Consider the following 21341-nt stretch of genomic DNA (forward strand, 5'->3'; position numbering starts at 1 on the left):
TTGGGAAGTTTTTCTATGACCTTGGGAAGTTCTCGCTTTCTTTATTAAGAAAGTCAGAGCTTAGCGTTCAAAAAACAGAACTTTGAATATAGACGAAAGACACATTGACAAAGTAGAGGTAGAACAGGCAAATAGCTGGCTTATGTGTTTCCATTCTTCCCTTCCCTACTCATAGCAGACATAACTAATCGATCATGATAGTTTTTCATCCTCTAAGAGGTTTGAGGGCCTCTTATTGGAGCTACCAGTTGATTAGACTTGGCTTGTGAGATTTAAACAAAATTTTTCTGTAGAAAGAATCCTGCGTCTTTTTCAAACTTCAGCTGCAGGCTGGATGATTCTTTCTGTATAGGTTGGCTTTCTCTCCCCTCTCCTCCTTTCTCTCTTATCCTTACAAATTAGGGTGAGTATTAGGCCTCTGTAGGCACTACTGAAAATATATTACAGGCTCTAATTCAGCCTCAAATTAAGCTGCATTGAGGAGGCGATTACCTGCTGCAGTAACAAGAGGAGGGTTTTTCTAATATGTTTCCAGTCAGAGTCTTGTTTTATTTCTAGAAATTGAGAGTTTGCGGGGGAAAGGGAACAAAACGTATTTAGTATAATGCCGCTGACTTGATTATGCATCTCACCCATGGTCCCAAAAGTAGTAGTAGTAATGGCTTCCGGGCATGGGTCTTCCAAGTCCAGCCTGTGGCTCTGATGGGGAAGAGGATACTAGAGTTCAGCAGGAACTGCTGCACTCCGACATGCCCGAAGCCAGGCACGGTGCTGTGATAAGGAGGGCACTGAACTCCAAGCCAGGACACTTAGAGTCTCGTCCTGACCTTGCTTCTTGCTGGGTACCTTGTGAAGGTCACCCACCTCATTTGGCCTCACTTTCCTCCTAAGCAAAACAAGAAGGTTAAATAAGATAATCTCCAGGGTCCCATCTAGCTCCCTGTCATGGGTCTCTGAGTGTCTTCCACTCCCCTGTCCCTACAGAGAGGGTAACACTACCAAACCATGAGACAAATTAACCTAAGTTCAACAAATTAGACACACTGGATTCTGGGATCGTAGCCTGGCCTACATGTCTCAAAGGCAAATTCACTGTATCCTATTGGGGACTTTTCCTTATGCACTAAAGTTATGCCTTTGCTGATATTTAGGGCATTTAGGATAAAAGGACACTCCCCCTACCTCTCTTTGCTTTCTCCCATCCCCCTCAAGCCACCCCCAACTCCAGTATGAGACTGACTAATTAGGACAAATTACAGCGGGTGGCAACTTGACTTTTTTTTTTTTTTTTAACTTCACAATTCACCAGGGACTAAAAAGCTTTAAAGCAATTTCTCATTTAATCTTCATACTCAAGACTAAATTTCACTGCAATCAAAAAGCATAGATTTGATGATTCATTTCCTTCACACTTTTCGAGGTTTAATCTTTCTCGAAAGGGATGAACACCTCCTAAAGATAATTAAGCAACCATCATTAAGGAGCAATTGCAGGCTTCTTCTTGGCCTCCCCCTCACGCTGCTGCTCAGCGCCCTCCAATGTGTAAGTAAGGTGAGAAACGACTTTTCCCTTTTCTGAGGATGAAATTCCATATCCGAAAGCTTTGTATCCTTTAGCTTAGGTATCCAACCAGTGTCACCTCTGAAAGATGCAATCAATTTGCAGCGACAGCTAGAAAGGTTTTAATTAATTTCCTCCGTTGCGTACAGAGATCTGAAAATGTTAGCTATTCTCCTCTTCTGCTACCTCTAGTTTCTCTCTACCATTCATTTTTACCTACAGATTGCCCCCCAAGGTCTTACCCAAAATAACTCCAGAGGCTTTTTTGTTGGGGGTGGGGTGGGGCTCCATTTGGCACTCAGCAAAAGGTTGGCTCTCAAACTTTATCCAGCTTAAGAGAAAGAACTGAAATTCTGTTAAAACAGATTCCTTGGTCCCACACCCTGAGATTTTGATTAAGGAGGTTTAGGGTATGACCTGGGAATCTGCATGTCCTACAAGCTCTCAAGTGACGCTGATGCTATTGGTTCTTAGACCACATTTTCTGTAGCCCTGGTCTAGGGAACCAGAGAAGGGACACTTAATAAATGCCAGGTGCCCCAGTAGGTGCTTATGTGTAGGGTGTATGGTTTGCCCATGGGAGTCCTGGTGGGCCATTCCCTTTCATTCTCAATCATGTCCCAGACTAGATGTTAAATGATAAAGTCACCCTGCAGATATTCATTATCTCATCTGGTTTTTATAAAGACTCCATGGCAGGTATTATTATCCCATTTCACAGAAGAGAAACTAAAGTTCAGACAGATTAAGTAAGCTTGCCTAAGGTCATGCAGACAGCAAATGATACAACCTTGAATTGAAGCCACGTATGTGTTACTCCAAATCCACACTTTGAACGAATGTTACTGCTGGGAACCCGCCCCAACCTATCTTACTCCTCTTCAGGATAGGATGGTCAGGGCTGGGCATTGTACTCAGAGGCTTCAGCCTGCTGTTCTTACCATTCCACAGGAAACCCCAACTTTACATTTACAGGCAAAAGCAAAGTTAGGAAAGGCTAATGCTAGGAGAGGAGAGGAACTAAATCAAACAACGGAGCGGGTACTACAAAGCTATCGAAGTCCTTCTGGAGCAACTAATCTGAAGATGTCATGTGACAAATGATAGAATCAAGAATGTGCTTCGGTGTGGTTTGGACTCTCATGCACTTCACACAAAGAAAATGAGACCATTTCTGTGCCAGAAGATACGTCAGAGATCACCTAACTGATGGTGCTCCATGTCAGGAACGAGTAACCATAGTAACATTAAGTATGGTTCCATTTCATCTTCACAGAGACTTTCAAGTGAGGGTGGGTTAACAGGGGTCAGGGATCAGAATATCAGGGAGGCATGGGTGAGGGCAGCACTTGGCTTTTGAAAAGGGCCCCTGGCTCCTTCTTGGTCCTTTAAACTATCAAATCCCACTACCTTCTGAGGATCACTGAGTCAACCCCTGCATTTTCACATTTAAGGAATCCAAAGCCTTTGACCCCCAAAAGAGGTCTCCCTATTTTCGTTACAAGGTGGCAACCTCCCTCCCATGGTGGTTGAATGAGTCCTCCTAGAAGAATCAGATGAGGAGGACTCTTAAAGATGGGTTAGAAGACTGAGGCCTCAAATAAAACTAGATTTCCTCCTTCAGGTCTTCTTTTTGTCTGTGGTATCACTGGGACTTTTAGTCCTCATACCTGTACATTAACTTTGGCAACAAAGAGATGCCTAAGAAACAGAGAAGTAGACAGAAGCCTTGATCCAATATGAACAGATTCTCACACCTCAAAATAACTCAGCAATATTCTTCAGACTCATTCAGCTATTAACCAAAGAACCAAGAGTTTATTTTTATGGGGGTATTTCAGAGAAACAACTAAATCATTCCCTCTTCTGTTCTTTCCTCCCTTTCAGAGACATGAAATATATATATATATATATATATATATGTATATGCATATATGTATATGTATATATATGCATATATGTATATGTATGTATATATATGCATATATATATATATATATATATATTTATATGGTCATTTTCTCTACTAAATCAAAGGATAATATGGGTTATGCATGCTACGAAATAAGGAACACGTCTGTTAACTGTAAAGCAAATCTTCCCACATACCTGGAAACCAAATAAAAACTCCATCAACTTAGACGTCAAAGAATCCTACCTTGGGGGATGTAAAGGTACATTTGAGTTTCCGGGGCACTCTCTCATGGGCCATTTCAGTCCATTCGGCAGACGTATCATCACGGTAAGCCAGGGCAACGTCCATGGAAACCTCTGCATTTTCTCCTGCAAGAGAAAGGACTCACGATTCAGAAATGGTTTCTGGGAAGATACTTAGGGAACAGATCAAAAATTTTTATAGACTATTCCATGGAAACCAACAAGACAAAAGAAATATATGAGTGCCTATCAAACTCCAAATCTGACACTCCAAACCTGAAGACTTAGAATTCATAGGATGCAAGTCTGGCTGGATGTTGGGTCCCCTCCTAAAACCGCTCTGTCATGGAGTCAAAGAGCTTCTACTTCAACTCCTTCAGAGACAGCTCAGATGTCAGATTCCGACTCATGGTCAGCACTTATCCTCCTATAACTGGCACCACTGGTCCTAGGTCTGCCCATAGGACACGGAAGGTGAGGTCCTTCTTCCACAAAAGTGCCTTAAGTACTAAAACCCATACCTCATCTGCCTGAGTATCCTCTCTGAGACACATGACCAGGTTTTTCGGCCCCTCTCAGAGTCATGAATTAAGTACCTTTGGTGCTCTCTTCCGGACATACTCTGGTCTGAAAGTACCCTTCTTAAAATTACCTCCAAGAAGCTGTCAAATATAGGATATGCCTGTTCTCTAAAACTCAAAACCGATTTCTCCTATGGTGGACAATGTTAATCTACAAGATGAAGGCTTTTTCCAAAATTAAAGCCTTATACACAGATAGGAATATAATAAGGAATATAATGATTGCGCAAACAAACGTTCACACATTCTTCCACATCAGTAAGGACCAAGAACGGGTTTCATTCACCACAAAACATTAAGGAGATTAGGTGAATAAAAGTTGCTTGTACCCATTTGTCTGTTTAATACTATGTTGAGCCAAGTTCAAGAAGAGAATGGGTAAAGGGAGAATAATAAAAAAAAAAGCACAGACCACATTTCCAAGATGAATGGAGAGCCAGCTCCAACTGGAGTTATGAGCCTGTACTCGATTCTAGGCTCCGAAACCGGAACACACACAGGTTATAAGAGGAACAGATGAGAATAACTGCTGTCTGGAAATTTAAGGCTTTTCTATCCTCTGGCCCAGTGTGGCTTGAAGCTGATTGGACAGCGTGGGGAATCCTGAGGAAATCCAGCAAGAGAAAGAAATGATGCTCAAAAGAAAGAATCTGAGGCCAATCTCATGTAGATAAACTCCTCAGTGAACACTGGAGCCTGCTATTTTATTAGTTATTTAAATTCTCTAACATGGTGTATTGGCTACTTGTCTTTTCTTTCTCTCCCTCCTGAAACTCTACAAAAAAAGACAAAGGAAAACAGGGCTATTGAATCAGAAGGGGGAAAAATTGTAGATAAATGAGCGGACCAGAGATTTCAACAAATTTCTTATAGATGAAAAATGAATAAAGTAGGGTTTCCTGACAGCCACAGACAGGCACAGTCTAAACTCCCACAGAAGGGATATTTTGGAAAAGTGAGCCAACATGTCCAATAGACCCTCGAGCCACTCAGAATCTGAAAGCACCAGGTGTTGCAGAAGACAGAGGTGAGGCATGGCATTGACAACAGGGTGACTGAGTCAAAGACTGCGCACAGAATCATTGGACTCCCCGGTTCTCCTACACCTTCCCATCTCCACACAGTCTGAGGAGAGACTCTCGACTTGAATATAGCAAGCAGTGCAGAGACCCAGGGCTGAAAATGGGGAAGAGTCTGTAAAAGAAACTATGGGACACCCAGCTTGGCAGAAGCAACACTTGGAGTTTTATACCCTCCTGATTAGACGCCAGGATGGCTACAACCTCTCCTCGCTGGGCAGCCTCAGTGGTCAACAGAAAGAACTGGCCAGAGCTCCAGTACTAGGCCCCAAGGGACATCCGTTTTATTTCTAACACGGATTAGGAATCGGGACTTTCAACTCTGCTGAAAGGGGCACTTCCAGAACCATACAACGTAAGAATAAAAATCTGAAAAGCTGTAAAAATTATCAGTTCACATATTATGATCCTTGAGCACTAGGGTTCAGAACAGCACTGGCCTTAGCCATTAGTCCCACATTTTTAAAGGGTCCCTGTCTGGCCCTTTTCCAGCTGTTCCCTTCTTCATAGAGATGTGTCTACCCAACCTTTAGGCCATGTCCCAAGAACTCAGGACCCCAGAATTCCCTACTTAGACAACTCTGAGCTTACTTCCACAGCCTGGGGGAGACTCTTACCCAGATTTAGCCTCCCAAGGGGAACTACAAAAGTACTTGTGCACCCTTGGGCTCAGGAGTGGTCAAAGGCTCCTATTTGTAAGAGGCTATGAACAGATGGGGCTTGGAGGTTGGGGTGTCCACACACAAGCACACAAGGCCCCTCTCTTTGTAAGATGGAGCCAAGAATGGGAAGACATGGCATCTAGGATCAATCACATTCGGGCACAGAATTCCAAGGAGTCCATGAATCTTAAATTTAGGGAGCACCGTTTTATTTTACTGGATGGGATGCTGTTCGATTCATGAATCATTCAATAAAGCCAATCAGATGCTTAAATTAAAAAAAATAAAAAAGAATCTCAAATTCAAACCTGGCTTTCTAGTTCATTATCAAGGTAAATGTTACAAATCATAGAATTTATTTAGATCAACAATTTGTTGGCCTTATTTATAACTTTTAAATATTTAGACATATGGCAGCCATACCTTCATAGGTGCCCTGGGCACCGCAAATGTTAGTGTGGGCCTGGTTAGAGCAAGGGCCTCAGGAAGTGAGAAGGCCAGACAGGTTTGCCTCCTGGCCCGCTCCCAGCTTGAAGAGATATTCCCATCTGTTGGGAATCCCCCAACTGGTTGAAAAATATTTTGTTAAACAAAACTTTAAAAGAGTGTTCATCTATAACTATTCCATCTGAAGCCCCTGTGACTTCCATGCTTTCATTTAAATTACTTCCTTTAATTTTCCCAACAACTCTATGAAGGGGACATGGATATTTCCTTTTGGTTAGGGAGTAAACTGAGGTCCTCAGACATTAAGTAACTTGCTTAAAGTCATATTGTTGCTGGTAACATGAGGGAGACAACTATTTTTAAATTGTCTTAACAGCTAATCATCTTTTTTGTATTGGTTAAAGAAAACTGGCTAACTTGTGATGAAAGAAGCCCCTCAAAGTAACCACAAAATATGAATATGTAAGTCTTTAATAAAAACAAAAGTTCTGTGTAAACATTCTCACCTTCGTTCCTCACACCCATCCTATGTAGAGGTTATATAAATTGCCCGAGAATAGGTGTCCAATAATACATAGGAAGACATTGTAGGAACAGGATACAGTTTTAGTAATACCATGGCAGAGCTGGGACTTAAATCTTGGTCTGCATCACCCCAAAGCGCCACCCATTATCCTCTACAACGTTTGTTGGTAGAAAACAGAATTCAAAAGGAACGTCAACAGCTGAATGAAGCACCCTGCGTGCAAGGGGTCATTCAACTCTGACCAGATACCCTTCGCAGTTTTCTACCAGAGAGAAATATGCAGTGTTCTTGGGAGGGCTGCAAGCATGACTTGTAATATGTCTGGAATTTCCTAACCTGAGCTTTGAGGGGAAGAGTTGCTGAAACCTACACAGCACCATTTCAGAAACTGACTGGAGAAGTGTGATGTGATCCCAATAGCATGCAGCTGGAAGCTGAGAGACACCTGGGTTCATGCCATGGTTCTGCCCCTAACTACATGTGTGAACAAGGACAGGCTGAGTTTGGATAGGGGAATAAGCCGCGTCTGCTGGAGGCAGCTGCTTTTAGCTCCAGCTCATAGCCATCATGAGGCAGCATGGGTTGCTCTTACCAGACCTGCTTTTTTTCAAGAGAAGACAGAAATTCAGATTGTTATGAAACATCTCTCAATTTTTAAATGTCAGTAACTAATTTACTAAAAACCAGATACTAAACTAAAAGAAAATGAAACAAAATCTCTGTGCAGGTCAGCTAATAAAACATCACGTGACCTGAGTCACTCTGTGGAGGCAACATTTTTCATATTGCACCCACACTGCCATTTTTTTTCTTTCCATCCCACTATCAAGTGAAGTTTTTTTCTAAAGATTTCTGTTATTGTTCATGAACTTTATCACATGTTCTGCCTAACCCTCACACATCACCTACTTATTTCCTATATAGTTTGAGGCACGGGTTACCATTCCTGTTTGTGAGGTTGAGAAGTCAAGGCACAGAAAGCCCCACCCCTAGAAACATTGGACTTAACCTTCCAGAACTTCATGGCCTACAGTCTTATAGCCTTTGCTGTCTTTTGTGATCACTAACTTAGCTACTGCATCAAAAATTCTTAGAACAGTACAAAAAGCAATGAAGGATTAGCTATTGTTATTATCACTTTTATTAGGGAAGTGAACCCTCATACAGACCTTTAACTCAAAATAATTACCAGGTTCCAGGAACCCGGAGTATAAAACCCAGAAACAGGAAAGCACTTGGCAGAGGAACCCAGCAAAGCTGTGAAGTCAGCCACCTGCATCATTTTCTCTTCTGCCTCCAATGGACTCGGAAATAAAGTTCAGCTTTAATGACTATGTTGCATGTAATAAAACACCACTTTCACGACTCCTGGGATACTGCGTGGGCAATACTTCCCTCCTCCCTATCATCACCCCCGGAGATAATGAAAGTGAAGAATCCAATTTGAACTCCCTGGGAGAATGGCAGGAAGGCCAAGGCTCCTGGAGAACCTTCCCTATAAAACAAGGACACTGGTTATACCAGTTCCATGGCGGTAAAGTTGTGAGGTATCAACATAGGGCGTTTACAGATTCAAAATGCAGGGTTTTGCACAATATGCCCGACCAGCAGCGTGGCTATTCTGTGCGCTGTCCAAGCTTCACGTTTCTCAAATGGCTTTGTAGACACCTTTTGTTTGGGTGGAACATTCATTTGGAATACTGGGAAGAGAGGTGTGGAAAGGCACTGGGGAGGGAAGCGTGGAAAGGCATTGCGGTTCTTTACACTTACTCTTTCCATCCTGTTACAGGAGTGGTGCTCTGACATGAGGCAGCCTGCGCTCCAGGGTTCTGTAGGAGCAGACCCAGATGGCAGAGTATCATTCCAGGTGGAAAGACCTGTGTCTTTCCATATGGGGAAGAAGCATCAACCAATTATATCCTTAGGAAGCATTTATTTCTGCACTAGTTAAACAGCCCTGCCCTGCATGAGAAAAGCATTTGCCAATCAGTTTTCTGAAGCTAAGTGGACAGTCAGAGATGAGAGCGAGTCCTTTGAATAAGCCAAAAATGGTGGGGGCAAAAAGGCTAGGAGAGTCTAAGCACCCCCAAGAACTTATGGCAGCTGCTTAATGGAAGAATGGCCCCTGGGGGTGGGGAGGTGAAGTGATGAAAGATGAGCTTCACCAAGGAAGTCATCAGAATGCTTCTCACTTATACTTTTTCGAAATGGGCATTTGCAAGCCAGGATAGTACAAAGAGTATGAGGACCAAAGAGATCAGCTTTAGAATACTATCTTTATGTCCTTCTAGTTAAGTGACCTTGAACAAGTCTCAGTTTCCACCTCTGCAAGATAGAAACAGTGGGACCTACTTCCCAAGGCTATTGACAGGACCAGTTGGCACACAGGCACTTAAAATACCAGTTCATGTTCCGTGCAGTCCCAGAATGGTTAGGGTATATTGTTGACCAATTAACTGGACGTAAAGGGGAAAGAGGGGAGGGAAGTCACATTAAGAGGAAATAAAGAATTATTTTATGGTTGTCAAAGGTTCCCTGGGGCCCTTGCCTGGGGTAAAAGTTAAAGAGCTTTCAACATGCTCATATGCATTCCTACATCCCATAGGGGCCCTGCCAGTCACCAGGGTTTATTTGGGTAACCTCAGAAGGAGGCCGCGCAGACCAGTCTCCTCCCAGCCTCCAGCAGACATATAATCTGGGGTTATTTATGCCAGCATTCCTTCCCCAATCAAAAACTCTCTGACCTGGCTTGTATTTTCTTGACGCTTTTAATTAAGGAAATAACAAAACAAACTCTGTCCTATATCCATGGTTAGGTCTGGCAAAAATGGACTCAGCTAATTATAAATTTGGCTCTGGCTGTTTTCTTAAGATGCCCTACAGGCCTGGGTGTGAGTAGTTATAAAAATGAATGAGTACAATTATTTCGCAAACCAGCCTAACAGTGTAGTTCACATTACCTCTCGCGCTTTTCCCCATCGCGTCAAGCATTCGCATTGTGGAGAAATATTTTCCATGTGTAAGAAAACATTTTCTGAGTATCGTCAAAATGGTCCCTTGCTATATTCTGAAGCCATTATTTCCTAGGTACAGTCAGCTGCATGTAATACAACACCAATCTATGAAACATGATTGGGACAAGGGGGGACACTTCTCACATCAGGCCCTTTGCAAAGTGACATCAGCTCAGTTAGGAAACATCCACTTATCCCTGTCGTACCCTACTGTCTTGCTTAAAGGCTATCCATTTGGACAGGTAGCCAGGACATCAATTGTTTTGCAAACAAAGGAATCTGAGGTACCACAGAATATAGAAAAACTACATCTGTTGGTGTTCACCAGGTTGTAGAGTATGTCTGTCCCCTTCTAACTCAGCACCCTTGCCCTGAGGGCTCTCATCTGCTCCTAGGACACCAGTCACCTTCTCAAGTTCAAATTTCCCTCCTGAGCTGCAAATCTGCATGCTCACTTCCCACTGAATGTCTCTACTGTACTTCAGTGTTTCAGAAAGCCTAACGACTCAGTTTGGTCAATTCTCTTTGCTCATCAAATATTGTAGGTTTATTCTCCCCCACCCTCCCAATGCTACTTCCCTTGTTCAGGGCCACTTTCGTCTCAGGCCTAGAGGACTCAAACGCATGGCCCATTCCTCTCTGTTTTTCACACTGTAGCCAGAGAGATGATTTCTAGAATACTTTCAATGCCGTTATCATTGTCCTCAGGCTAAGGTTGAAATTTCTTAGATGGCATAAAATACTAACACCTGGCTCCCTCCTCCTGTCACGCAGGCTGGCCACCTTAAATGTAGCCTGCCATCCCGACTCCAGCCATGGAAGATGGGTAAGAGCTCAGGCTCTGGAGAGACACAGCTTGGGACTGTGGCCCAGCTTGGAGACTTGGTACCTGTGCAATGTGGGCAAGTCACTGAATTTCTCTCTATATAAAATGGAGATAACAGTAACGACCGTGTCCTATGGTTGTGAGGATAAAATGAGAGAACGTGTGAACCACTCAGCACAGCCCTGGCATACAGTAAGCACTCCATAAACGCTGACTGCTGTTGTAACACTGCTACTCTAGGCTGCCTACACTTGGTACACTCAGGATCCTTGCTGGCACACTAACTTTTTAAAAAGTGTCCATTTTTGCAAGGGTGAATTACAAAAGGGTTTCTTTTCCTCTGGGCTGAAGACAGTCCGCTGCAGACAGTGCTTGGCAAATTCCACCAGTACCCAACTAACTCCTGTTCATCTTCTAGAATTCCAGAGATTCACTCCCACCTTCCCCCATCCCTAAAACTTGATGAAGTGGCCCTGCTCTTGCTCCCACAGCACCCTGTGGGTCCAGCACTTATCCTACTGCAGGGCAACTACCTGACTACTGAGGTGTATCTCTCCCTACCCACCTCCCACTTAGATGGAGAGGGTGCTTGAAAGCCAGGGACTGCCTCAATCTTGTTCGCAAATATATCACCCCTGTCTTTACACAACAGATGCTCATTAAATATTTGCCAAATTAACAAATATCATCTTTCTTTCTCTAAATACTCTCGCAACCCCAAATCTCCCCTGTTGCTCCATCACCTCTACACCATACATGGGTTGTCTATCGTTTGCTCCATTTCGGTGGCATTCACCTTCTTGCCCCACTGCCTGTTTTCCTTTCCCTACACACACACACACACACACACACACAGGGCAGAAGGGGGGTGTTTAAGGGAAGTGACCCTGAGGGAGGCATTGTCTTGCTTTCCCTTGCATCTAAATTACAACATGGGTTTGCCCTAGTGTTCTGCTTGAGAGGACTAGTGGGTACATGGGAGGAGCCAGCATTGAATGACAGGGGCAAGAAACCAAAGAGTTTTCTGACCTGGTCTCGAGTTTAAGGGTTAAATAAAGCAATAAAAGGGTGGGCCTGTGAGGTCTGTATCATGCCTACCTAAGACTATAGGGATAAGAGAATAGATGGAACTACTGGTGAGAGCTTCAAGGGAAGAAAAACTGTGCAGTGCTCATTTGGGGATAACATGTCAGGTCTCTGGTAATCTACCCAAGCCTACTTTTCCAGGACTAGAGAAGCAGGCCGTGCGGAACTGCGAAGCCATAATAGCTGGCACTGCCACCAAGATGGCATCAATGTACCTCTGCAAACCCTAACTCTAGACAGACTATCCAATTCAGTTCATTTTTCCCTCCACCAGATATTTTTAAGCACCTATGAGTTTCCATGCACAATAGTGGGGGTAGAAAAAACGTAGGAGGCAAAACCAGTGTTCACAGTGAAGTGGGGAAGGCAGGCATATACATAAATCAGCATACTCCCATGTGGGTAATGCTACGCTAGAAGCCCATATAAAGTGTATACTCAGCACAAAGACGCCAGGAGTGCTAGGCAGGGGGACAAGGAATGTAGCAGAGAATACATGATGCTCTGGAGCACCTCATCCAGAAGAGAGGATGTTTAACTGTGAATCACAGGATGAGTAAGAAAGAGTTCACTAGGTAACAAAGTAGGGGAAGGAACTACAGGCAGAGGAAGCCACATGGATAAAACGTCACGGAAGCACAAAATGGCATAGTGTCATCAGGGACAAGGAGTGGACGGAGCACTGAAGGCTGGAGAGCAGGGTCTGATGACAAAGGGAAGAAGTTTGCTTTGAATGCTGCAGCATTTTATTTAGAAGGCTGTGTAAGCACGGAGGTCTGGCAGCTGTGTGAAAGGCAGACTGGGGTTTGGGGTGGGACAGAGAGATCGACAGGAAACTGAGCCCACTGGACTTACACAGTTCTCAAGCATGTTTAAGATTATTTAATCTCATAGAACAGAACGACCTTGCCTGTTTTCCAAGGAATTGAAACTCAACAATGAACCAATCTTTTCCTAACAAAGCTAGAGAAATCAGAACCATCCAAGCTGGCAAGTGTTAAAACACTGGGAAACAAATGTGGTGACAGCTCTTTCCTATTTTGACCACAATCAACATAAATGTGGAGAGAAAACAAACTTGACAGCCAAGGGAGGAAAACACACAGTGGCTTCTTTGCTTTCTCCCCAGGACACCATCAGTGCACAGTGTATTTAGAATGGCTGATTTGATGGTTATGAAAATCTACCTGCTTCTCTCTCTCTCTCTCTCTCTCTCTCTCTCTCTCTCTCTCTCTCTCTCTCTCTCTCTGAATGCAATTAGAGAAGAGAGCTTCATTCACACTGAATCTAAAAATAGACGATGGCGGATTTCACAGACTGACAGCTGCATTCTCATACAGTAACCAGGAAAGGAGAGGGGGTGGCTAATTTAACAACTCCCAAAACAAACAGTGCAGAGAAGTCCAGGATAAAGAGAAAACACAAAAGTCACTTCTTCAAAGAACTGGAAGAGGAATGGGGTCACCCTGTGGCAATTTATTAGTCCTCCCCAAATCCTGATGAAACAGGCTAAGTATTTTGCCCAGATCTGCCCAGAGTCCTTCCGACAAGAGCTGTGGTAGATGAACCTGCGAAAGGATTCTAAGCAAGGTCAGACAGAAGGGCTGGATTTGCCCTTGTAACTTCTTCATATATCACCTGATACCCCCAAGCTAAGAAAGTCACTACATTTACTAGATAAGATAAATGGGTACTGTTTTTCCCCCTTCACCATATCTAAATTACACTCTGCTTAGCCTGGGGCAGAAAAAAAAAAAGTTATTCAGGAAATAAACGTGGATCATTAAGGGGGAGAAACCAGGTGTCTCAAAGGACTGAACCATTTCTCTTCCTCCCCTCAGTCTGCCCTGCCCAGGGAGGGGATTATGGTTGGGCTTCAAAAGAAACAAGGGAATGCTTGTGGACAGGAAGCAGATCCTCTCTGCAGCTCTCCCACAGATCTGGGTAGGCTCTCAGGGCTGCTGCCAACCGGCTAAATGTCAGATCACGGCAGTCCAGCATTCCCATGCCACACTACCTCCATTGCCCTGGTGACTAAGCTGTTTCAACAGCTGTGTTATTGCTGGAGTCAGGCCAGTGTTACTCACACAGAGTATTTGTTTCACACAGCTTATGTGGGGAATTACTGCACTCGGGGTTTGGGGTTCTATTTGCAGATCAGGTCCTCCCATGATCAATCAATCAGTCAGGGCATTCCCTGAACCCAAGCTCTGAGCAGCAACAGGACAATATTGGGCTCCCTCCTGGGTTTCCAAAAGATGGACAAATTCATCATGCCACAAAGAGGGTGGAGAAGGCACGCGCATCTGTGTGAAAGCGAGAAGGAAGCAAAAATGAAAGCCACGACCCTCGGTTGAGCCCCTGGAACACCTCCACTGCTCCTCCCTCAGTACAAGCCATCCCCACTAACAGGAGTGTTAAGCTGGTTCCCTTTTCTTCTTTCTTCCCATCTCCTTCAGTCTTGCCCGTAAAAGAACATCTTTCTTTGCTGGTAACATTGGCACCCCCTTTGCCTCCGTTGGCTTCTCTATGCATCTCTCCACAAACTTGCCCCTGACTATCAGGTCTAGGCAGCGTCCTCCTGGTCGCTCCTCCTCAGCCGCTGGCCTTCCCCTGTCATCACGTCACTTGCGGTCATTTATATTGCTATCACTTCTGAAGCAAGATGGGCCCGTTGCTTCCCTCCCCACCCCACACCACCCCATATCTCCATATTACTAGTCTCTTGCTCAGCATGGTAGATACTCTATTACTAACTGCTGAACTAATCAACCCGACTCCTACACCGAGGAGGGATGGAGAAGGGAAAAGGCATTGCACCTGTGGGGAGCACCAGTTTTTCTTTCTAGTCCATTCTAGGCTGCATCCACCTAAGAGCCCTATTACCCTGCTCTCCCTCCTAAGTTCTCACCAAAAGCCATCGGGCGACATTTTCTGATATTGAAGACACTGCAGAAATGTGAGTTTTCTTATGAAGGAAGTCTTGTATTTAAAACAAAACAATGATCCTTAAAAGCTCACATTTTTGAGTGCCTACTATGTACAGACATTTTCAAGGACACATAGATGACAGCCAGTTATAAATGAGCATCTACAGTCTCAAAATGAGGAAAACGAAGGCCATGGTCACGTTGCTAGTATGGCAGGGAGGCAAACTATTAACTCGGGTTTGCCTGACTCCACGACTCAAGCTTTTTTCCCATTATGTCATAAGTAAAGAGAGTTAGGAGACCTGTTTCTTGCTCTAGGAAAGCCACTAATTAGCTGTACAACTTGAGTACGTTGCTTTACATATTCTTTCCTTAAATACTGAAGTGGAATCATATGATGACTAAGGTCCTTCTATTCCTCACATTCCACGAATGTAGAAATTTAAAACACCACCATCTGATGAACTGCCTTCTATATTTGAGGCATGATGACAAAAACAAAGAGTAAAACAATTCCTGCCCTCAGGGCACTTATAATAGTGTCAAAGTGACAAGGGATAAAAACTTGAGTTCGACTCATGTAAGAGTTAAACAGTAACAAATACAAAATACCAGAGTACATGACAGTACCTGAGAAAAAACACTGTCATAGTTATAAAAGGACAATAGTGTATTTCAACAATGGTTTCTCTTCCTCGCCCCAAAATATCTCTGTGCTGCGGGCAGGAAAAATCAGCTACCAGAAGGGATCACATCTGTTTCACAGGAAAGCTTTGTTTCTGACAAGTTTCGTAAAGGAAAAAGTAGGCTAGAACAAGCTTTTTATTTCCAACCCACCTTTTCTTCATTCCCATGAATGAGGAGGGGATACAAATGAGAGCAGGCAGCCAGGGAGAAAAATAATATGGCTGGTGGTTCCTGACCTCCTGGATTCCTGCCGTCAGAGAAGCCTGAGAGGCAACATTTAATTGTGGAAAAACCAGCCTTGCTAGCCTCTTATCTTTTTCCTCTGTGACTTAAACCCACAATTACTGGCAACCCCTAGATTCCGAGTCACTCAGCTGGTGGTGGCAGCGATGGCTGTGTCTGTAGCTGAAAAGCAAAAGGGGAGTCAGATTTTACCTGCCTCCGAAACCAGCCTTGTGCTAACATAGCCCTAACCCAGCTTTACGACTTCTCCCATTAAAAAGTTCACAGATGCCCTCCCGTTGGGAATACCACCAGGTGAGAAGTCCAGATGGGGAAAAAAGAGAGAGAGAGAGCGCGAGAAATGCGATTTCCAGCTGCTATATAATTCAAAGGACAAGCTATGAGTCTCAAATCCTGAATTCCACATTTCATTTCAGCACTAGATACGTGATTTTTCAATTCCCTTTCTTAAGGATCAAACTACAAATTTCTTTGCCTGGTCATCAAGGTAACTCACCAACTGGCCCCTCTGTCTTTCAGGAGCTTACCTTTTCTCTCCAGTATGGATTTCTTCTACACCCTAATAATAAATGGGCTTACTGTCCTTTGCAAACAACATGTTATTTCACAGATTTTCACTGTAGAAAAGATGGGTGTTAGTTCTGAATTTCTCACCTGCAAACCAGGTGACCTTGGAGAAGTCACTTAACTTCTATAATTTCAGTTTTCAGAGCTTCAAGAGGTACATTCTCTGCTCCCATCCTGAATTACTATTCTACTCTCAAATATTATAATTTATATCTTAATATGTTTATAGTCAAATAAAATTAAATCATGCCTTGTAAGAATATTCTCCTAAGGATGCTAAAAATTTCCCACATCTTCTCTTTTAAAAGGGTGTTCTTCACCCTTTTCAAGTGCTGATCAACATGATAGTTGTCACTCATGGGGTCTACCTATATCATGAAGTTGGAGCCCTTACTCTGAGATTCACGAACCTCCAATCCCATAGATGACTTTCAGGACTTCAGTAGACACATGAATACAATGTGTGTGAATGAGGCCTATACACATTGTTCTTCCAAGGTTAAGGTCCTTGATACAAAGTTCAGAACCCCTGTCCTGAAGGAATGAAAGGCCCAGGTCCCCAGCATCGGCCCAGGTCCCTCCTGCCTCCCATTCTGGGCTTCCACTTTCTCTAGAACTCACAGTCCTCCTCTCTGCTCAAATCCAAGAGTAATAACAACTCACCTTTAGTGGGTATTTACTACATACCGAGCACTTAGTATGGAAAAGCCTCATCTGCATTCGTCTAGTTTAATCCTTAAAACAATCGTATAAGAGTGGTACTACAGTTATCTCTATTTTATAGATGAAGAAAATGAAGGACAAAGAAGTTCAGAAACTTACCAAGGCTCACATAATTTGTAAGTGGTAGGTCGGGGATTCAGCCCAAACCCTCAGGTTTCCCTTTACCAAAAAAAGGCTGCCCTTGGACTGTTTATTTGCCATCAGATAGTAGATAGTCACAAATTCCACCATCTACTTTAAGACACCCCCCATACAGGCGCTATTAAAAAATTACCTTCTTAGTGAGCTAATCATTCCCCCTTCTGTGTTCATATAATACTTTGGGCACTTGGCACTGAACACATTAGTGTAATTTTTTTGTTTCTTTCTCTGTGAACTAGCCTGTGAGCTCCTAACTAATTATTCTGAGTACATCTTGAGTATTTACTATGCCTAAGGCTGTGCTAAGTATGGGGACACAAAGATGAACAAGATACAGTCCCTGCCCTCAAATTTCAGTCTTGCACGGTAGAGAGAAGTAAACATAGATGGGCTGTGAGGTTTTTTGAAACTGCTCTTATGAAGGACATAGCGCTATATCTTAAATCCTAAATTTAAAAAAATGCTAGCACCTAGTAGATACCCAGTACATGACTACTGAATGAGTGAGGAAATTGGGAAGGAGGGCTCAGAAGCTGCACTGTTAAATTAAAAGATCTACCATCCTTTTATGAAAACTCTTTGGTTATTTATACACTGACTCACCTAAAAACTGCTTCCTGTGTTGGTGTCTATGATACATTTTTTAATGTCAGACTAAAAATACACTTCCAGTACACCAACCCTGTCTGCCTACCCAAGGACTAGAAATGAACACACGGTGACATGTAACAAAATAAAATACAGGAGAACTCACTCATTTCAACACTAAGCTTATCCACTGACAAAGGGGCGTGCGTCCATCCCAACTGAGAGGCGTCTTCTAAAATGGTTCACACTTGAGGGTCTCTGAAGTCACCTATTTACAAAGCTGAAGGGATACTCATGAGATTTTTATAGAGCCACAGACTCTTAAGTGAGTCACAGGCTCTCGGCAAAAGAGAGTTAGAATAAATGGAACCTTAGGGGCTCCAGGGGTTCCCGCTTGGAATAGGAAGCCACACTATAGCACCATTGAAAGACTTGTGGTGGGATCCAGCTATTGGGGCCACAAGATCACTTTCATTTATAACCCTTCTAATTCCCAGCTGGGCGACTTTGGACAAATCATTTAACCGCTCTCATCCTCAGTTTCCTCATTCTGCCAGGAAGAATTGTTGAGATGATCAGATGAAATAAAAGTCAAGTTGTCTTAATCAGAGATGCTTTGACTGCAAGTAACAGAATTTTACCCACACTAGCTTAGGCAGAAATTAGCTGGAAGGACACAAGGGTCCCTCAAGAAACTCATGGATAGAAAGTACTGACACACTTGATGGCCTGGAACCAGAAAGAGAAAACTGTCAGGAAGAAAGTCATCACTTACAGTCAATCATAATTATACCTTGTGGTCTTTCATCTCCACTTTCTCTTGGAGTTTGGTTTTCCCACTCTGCCAACCATTTTTCTCCACTCCTCTATGCATGTGGTGAATGAAGGCTGCCCGGACAGCCCTCAGGGCTTTTCAGTTTAAGTGCCAGTGAAGGTGGGCCTAGAAATATTGAATCCCAACTTCTGAAAAAAATGAGATGGGCCCATGGGTCAAGGGCCCATCTTAATGCAATCACCTGTGGCTAAGGGACTGACCATGTGGCCAGCTGCCCATTCAGTAGTCATTGTGGAAGCCCACTCTGAGGGAAGAGAGATAAGCAAGAAAATGTTATGAGGTCAAAGCTAATGGCTGGCAACAAAGACAACCACCAGCATCTCTGGTACAAAAGTACTTCATAAAGAAATTACAGCCCAATGCAAGCTGTCTCTGTGGTCATCATCATTTTGATTCCCCTCCACTACCAACCAGCTTCTGCTTGATTACTACCAGTGACAGGCTGCTCACTACTTGAAGACACAGCAGCCTTTTCATTGTTGAACTCCAATTATTAGAACTCTTTTCTATGTGACAGCAACTTTTTTTGTTAAGATACTAAATTTAAATATTTTCAATCTTCCCCCAAAACTTTACCTTTAAAGAAGGTACAGTTTTGTTTGTAGGTCAGGCCTGGGCTTTCCTTTGTGGTCATAATATGCATAACCAGTAAGGCAGGAAAGGAAGATTCATTGGACATTTTAGGAAACAACCTTGACCAGAACAATTAAAAAACCAGAACCTCTTCTTCTTTTAAAGAATTACTACTAGCTCTCCTACTAACACCATTAACATTAACTTAGTAAAGCCAAAGAGAAACTGGAATCATTTCTAGCGTCAGTGTGTAGACAGTAAGTAGAAGTGGAGAGAAATGGTTTTTTCCAATATAGAGCCCCTGGCACTTTTGAAAGCAGAATTCTGCCTTGCTTAACAAAGGACTTTCCTTCTCGCTTCTAACTTTCTTTTGCTTTGGAAAGCATATTCCAGAAAACAATTTCACTTCATATTTTCTTAGGTTACCCAAAATAAAGGGATGATTCCCCATAAAATAACTTCACATTAGCTATGTCATGATTGACTGACATTTAAACAGTGATAAGAAAACCCAAAATTAGAAGAAGAGGTAAAAAAACAAAAATACCTTATGTATATATACTGGGGGCACCATCCAGGAATCTGCTGCTGCTGGCTACTTTGCTGTTCACATTTTTCATTGATGTCACCCGGCTTTTATTTTAGTAACCAGGGTATACTTGTTATGGATGCAAAGAGAATCTCCTCATTTATATTCTAAACTCAGAGCAGGAAATGAGACACGTGGGTGATCTGCAGCTGTAGCACTATAAACAGGACCTGCCTACCCCTTAGTCTAGATTTGAGACTACACTACATTCCCTAAACTGCAGATTGGGAGATTAAAAAAAAAGAAGAAGAAGAAAGAAAAATACACCATTTAAGAAAGAACAGAGTAACTTCTGTCCAAGAAATTAGAAGTTGTTGTTTGGTAGCAGGCTCGCCAACCTGGATAGGGTCGTGTACTTGCGGCTCTGTACCATCCACCTACCTACGTAGCTGATATACAACTAGAGGATCCTGCTTTGTCTCCAGCCAGCTGTGCTACAGAGGACAAGTATCCCTGATTGTAAGGTTTCTTCATAGGGCAAATTAAAGGACTAGAATTTTTAGCATTTTGAGGTCAAGCACCTATTTGAAAACCTGACAAAAGTCACAAGCCCTCTTACTCCAAAAATGCATATAAGTAAATAAGGCTCAAATTTTACATAGCACATGTATGAGGCTCACTTGGCTCTTGAACTCTACCCACCGACTCTTGGTTGAAGATAAGAACAGCAGTACTCTAACATTCCTTCCAGGGCTCAACGTCTGTGATCACACAGCGGACGTTTAGTAACAACTACTGCAAATGATTCAGAACAATAGATTCGTGTTTTTGTTAAGACTAGAGACCAATACGATTTACTTTCCAATGTTAAATTGACTAATAAGCCAATGGATGACAGAAAGGAAGTGGGAGGGACTGGATACAGTAAACCATAAACATTAATAAAAAAAATATTGGGAAGGTTTTAGAGGCGCCCAACTCTGTTTCTCGATTGGATTTTTTCATTTGGAAATACATAACACAAAACCACTGAGCCAAATAGAAAGATCCAGATGGCTTTATAGTGATGCTGTCCAAGTAAGGGGCTTACCAATCATCACACCGAAATAAAACAAAGTTCCCATGCTCCTGCCAATATAAACATGTTCACAAGGGTTAATTCTAAAGTTGGGCCTGAAGATTCCCTCAAAGGGAAGATAATCTATGAACGAGAGGGATCAAACATGATGTCCTTAATCTTCACTATGTTGGGTTAATCATCAAAATACAGTCTTCTCCCACGATTTCAGTTTCTTTCTATTCCAAGGCAGTAGATAAGACTGATTCTTACTAGTAAATTCCAGGTTCTAGCCTTGGTTTCAATGGGCACATGACGCCATAAGAAAAAAGACATGTAAACCCATGCTGAATACTGACAAGCTCCTTACCTTTTCCCACCATCCCAAACCCAACTCCATTTAAATCTCCTGGATCTTTCTGGTATATTCTGAGTTTATTCAGCTTATCTCTTTTTCAGGGAGAGAGGGTAAAAGGAAAATTTGAAGTTTTTATTTCTGCTCACATTGACTGATAGAGGTAAGTAAAGAA

General features: G+C 42.9%; 1 protein-coding gene across 1 annotated transcript in view; it reads right to left on the reverse strand.

Annotated features, from left to right (window-relative positions):
* The window catches only part of WLS (Wnt ligand secretion mediator), a 98788-nt gene that overhangs the window by 31377 nt on the left and 46070 nt on the right, over window positions 1–21341 (reverse strand). Inside the window, exon 3 of the mRNA XM_033115477.1 lies at window positions 3719–3843. Within this exon, the coding sequence (XP_032971368.1) occupies window positions 3719–3843 (125 nt within the window). The remainder of the gene's footprint in view (window positions 1–3718; window positions 3844–21341) is intronic.

Source organism: Rhinolophus ferrumequinum, chromosome 9 (assembly GCF_004115265.2).
Source record: "Rhinolophus ferrumequinum isolate MPI-CBG mRhiFer1 chromosome 9, mRhiFer1_v1.p, whole genome shotgun sequence".
Classification (NCBI taxonomy): domain Eukaryota; kingdom Metazoa; phylum Chordata; class Mammalia; order Chiroptera; family Rhinolophidae; genus Rhinolophus; species Rhinolophus ferrumequinum.